The following is a 2,324-nucleotide window of genomic DNA, read 5'->3' on the forward strand; positions in this document are numbered from 1 at the left end:
CCCCCTCCCGACTGCCACATCGCGGGCTGCAGTGCGCATGTGCGGGCGCGGGGAGCGCGGCACTGGGGGCGCGAGGTGGGGAGGGGTCGAATCGGGGCGCCGCGGGCCGACTGGGCGGGGGATGCGCGCCCAGTGCGTGCCCCATCCTGCCGGACCTGACCCCTGACCCCCGACTCCCATCCCTTGACCCCGACCCCTGGTCCCAGACCCCCCCCCGCCCCAGACACCTGTCCTCCGGTCCCCCAAATCCCACCCCTCAACCCGGACCCCAGAGCCGGGGCCGGCCCTCCATGTCCCCTCCCCGAGGCCCGCAGTCGGTCCCGCCTCCCGGGCCCCCTGCCTCTCGGGCGTTGGCTAACTTTGCCGAGTGCGCCCCGGGTCGCGCGGGCGGGGTGCACCGTCCTCACCCCGTGGGCCCCCGGCTGGACGCAGCCAGCGCAGCATCAGCGCGAGCCCCAGGGTGCGAGGCTTCCGCGCCGCGGGACCCCTGGCCGAGCTCAACTCCGATTCCGGCTCTGCCGGCGCAAACCCGGCAGAGGTGGACCAGCGGCTTGCGGCCCTTCTCAGTCCGAACAGGCCGGACACTCCCTGATCCAAATTCTCGGAGACAGTTACAGTTTTTCCCGACTTGAGGACCTGTGGGGTTTCCCACTGTGATGCGTGCTTACACTCCGGGGACTGTCTGGGATGAAGACAGACACCGGACACCTTAATGCTGCCGTGCACCAGGGTGGTCAGAGGCTGCCGGGGATGTGGGGGTGTCGGGGCTGTGGGGACACTGCAGGGGCAGACTCAGCAGAGCCTCCTGGAGAGGGCAGGGCCCTGAGGCCAGAGGGGGGTGGGAGGCACCAAAGAGGCAGGGCTGGCTGGGCGGCTGGGTGGCTGCCTGGGCGGCTGGGTGGCGTCCTGGTCATGGGCTGCAGAGTGTTCAGCACTTAGCACAGCGCGGTCACTGTGGAGGTGGGACCGGCCATCCCTTCTCAGGGAGTCCCAGCCGGACACCCTGCACCTGTGACCCGGAGGGAGGGGGCATCTGGTTGCAAAGCCAGGTGGGACTGCGAGCCCTCACCTGCCTCCCTGCCTTGTACTGCTGGCTGGTCCCGGGCTTGAGAGTCGGCGCTTCCTAGAGACAGCTCTGAAGCGGGGCTCACGCCTGCGACTGACTGGCCTCGGGAGGCAGGAGCCAGGTTCCCCAGTGGTCCAGCCGGGCGCTGGGGGCCGAGTGTGTGCTCCTGGCAGGGGGGGCAGTCTTCCTGGGTGCCGGGTGTCATTCAGGGCTACCCTCTTGGCCAGGCAGCGGTCGGGCAGGCCCCCAGCCTGTGTATGAGAGCCTCTGTGTTCCTGGCTCTGGGCGAGGCGCTGAGGCCCTGGTGGTGCGCAGAAACCCAGCGGTGGTGTCCTGAAGGGCCTTAGAGTCCTGTCAGTGAAGGATGGCGAGGGTGCGGGCGCCGGTGCCCGGCGTGGTGCCTCGGCCAGGAGACCACGGCTGCGCTGGTGCCCCCGTTGGGTGGCCTGGCGGGGCCTGGGGCAGCCCAGAGACTTGGTTTCCTCCTCCCTGGGCCGGAAAGGACCTCGAGCCAGAGCTCTCTCGAGACCTGGCTGGGGAAGCCGAGCCTTACAGAACGGCTGTCTGACCCGTGGGAACCCGTGATGTGTCACTCAGCAGTCAGCGTGATCGCGTTACCAGCCTGGGTGCGGGGCCACCGTGGCCTTCGCACCAAGAGGGCCCCGAGTTGTTTTCCGGCGGAGCCTGATCCACCCTTGAGAAGCTTGTTGTGCTTAGAACTCTCCGTGGCTTCCGTTCGCCGTGGGTTAAATCTGCTCCGGCCCTGGCTGGGTGGTGTGGCCCCCGATCCTGCCCCCTCCAGCCCCCGGGCTCCCTTTTCCTTGTGTACTCTCAGCAGCCCAGGGCCCTGGGCTGGTTCACTACCAACCCCCCCACCCCCCATTTCCTCCTTCCAGGACCCACACGAGCGCCTGTGGTCAGTGTGACCCCAGCTCGACCGTGCCTGGTGGGTGGAGACAGGTGGAACCTGTTTCTGGTTGATTTCGGAATACTTCAGGCGGCCGGTTGCCCTGAGCTGGCGCTAATAGCGTGGGCGCTGCCGTGGCTCTGGGCGCGTGGGGCCCGGTGGTGGGGCGCGAGCTGCGCAGCTGGGTGCGGGGGGCTGTCAGCCAGCCGTGGCTGCAACCAGACACCGCGAGACTCAGCTTTCCCAGCTGCAGTTGCCTGTGCTCCCTGTCGGGGCTCTGCGGGCAGCCTTCGCACGACGGGCTGCTGACCGCGCCGGGCCCACCCAGGGACGCCGACTGCCGTGTGGCGC

The 2,324-nt window shown here is 69.1% G+C and overlaps 1 protein-coding gene across 1 annotated transcript in view; it reads left to right on the forward strand.

The window, feature by feature from the left end:
• Positions 1-2,324, forward strand: part of MIER2 (mesoderm induction early response 1, family member 2) — an 18,377-nt gene that overhangs the window by 3,497 nt on the left and 12,556 nt on the right. The window contains exon 4 of the mRNA XM_012729445.1: positions 1,902-2,012. Within this exon, the coding sequence (XP_012584899.1) occupies positions 1,902-2,012 (111 nt within the window). The remainder of the gene's footprint in view (positions 1-1,901; positions 2,013-2,324) is intronic.

Source organism: Condylura cristata, unplaced genomic scaffold (genome assembly GCF_000260355.1).
Source record: "Condylura cristata isolate star-nosed mole 26May11 unplaced genomic scaffold, ConCri1.0 scaffold00025, whole genome shotgun sequence".
Lineage (NCBI taxonomy): Eukaryota > Metazoa > Chordata > Mammalia > Eulipotyphla > Talpidae > Condylura > Condylura cristata.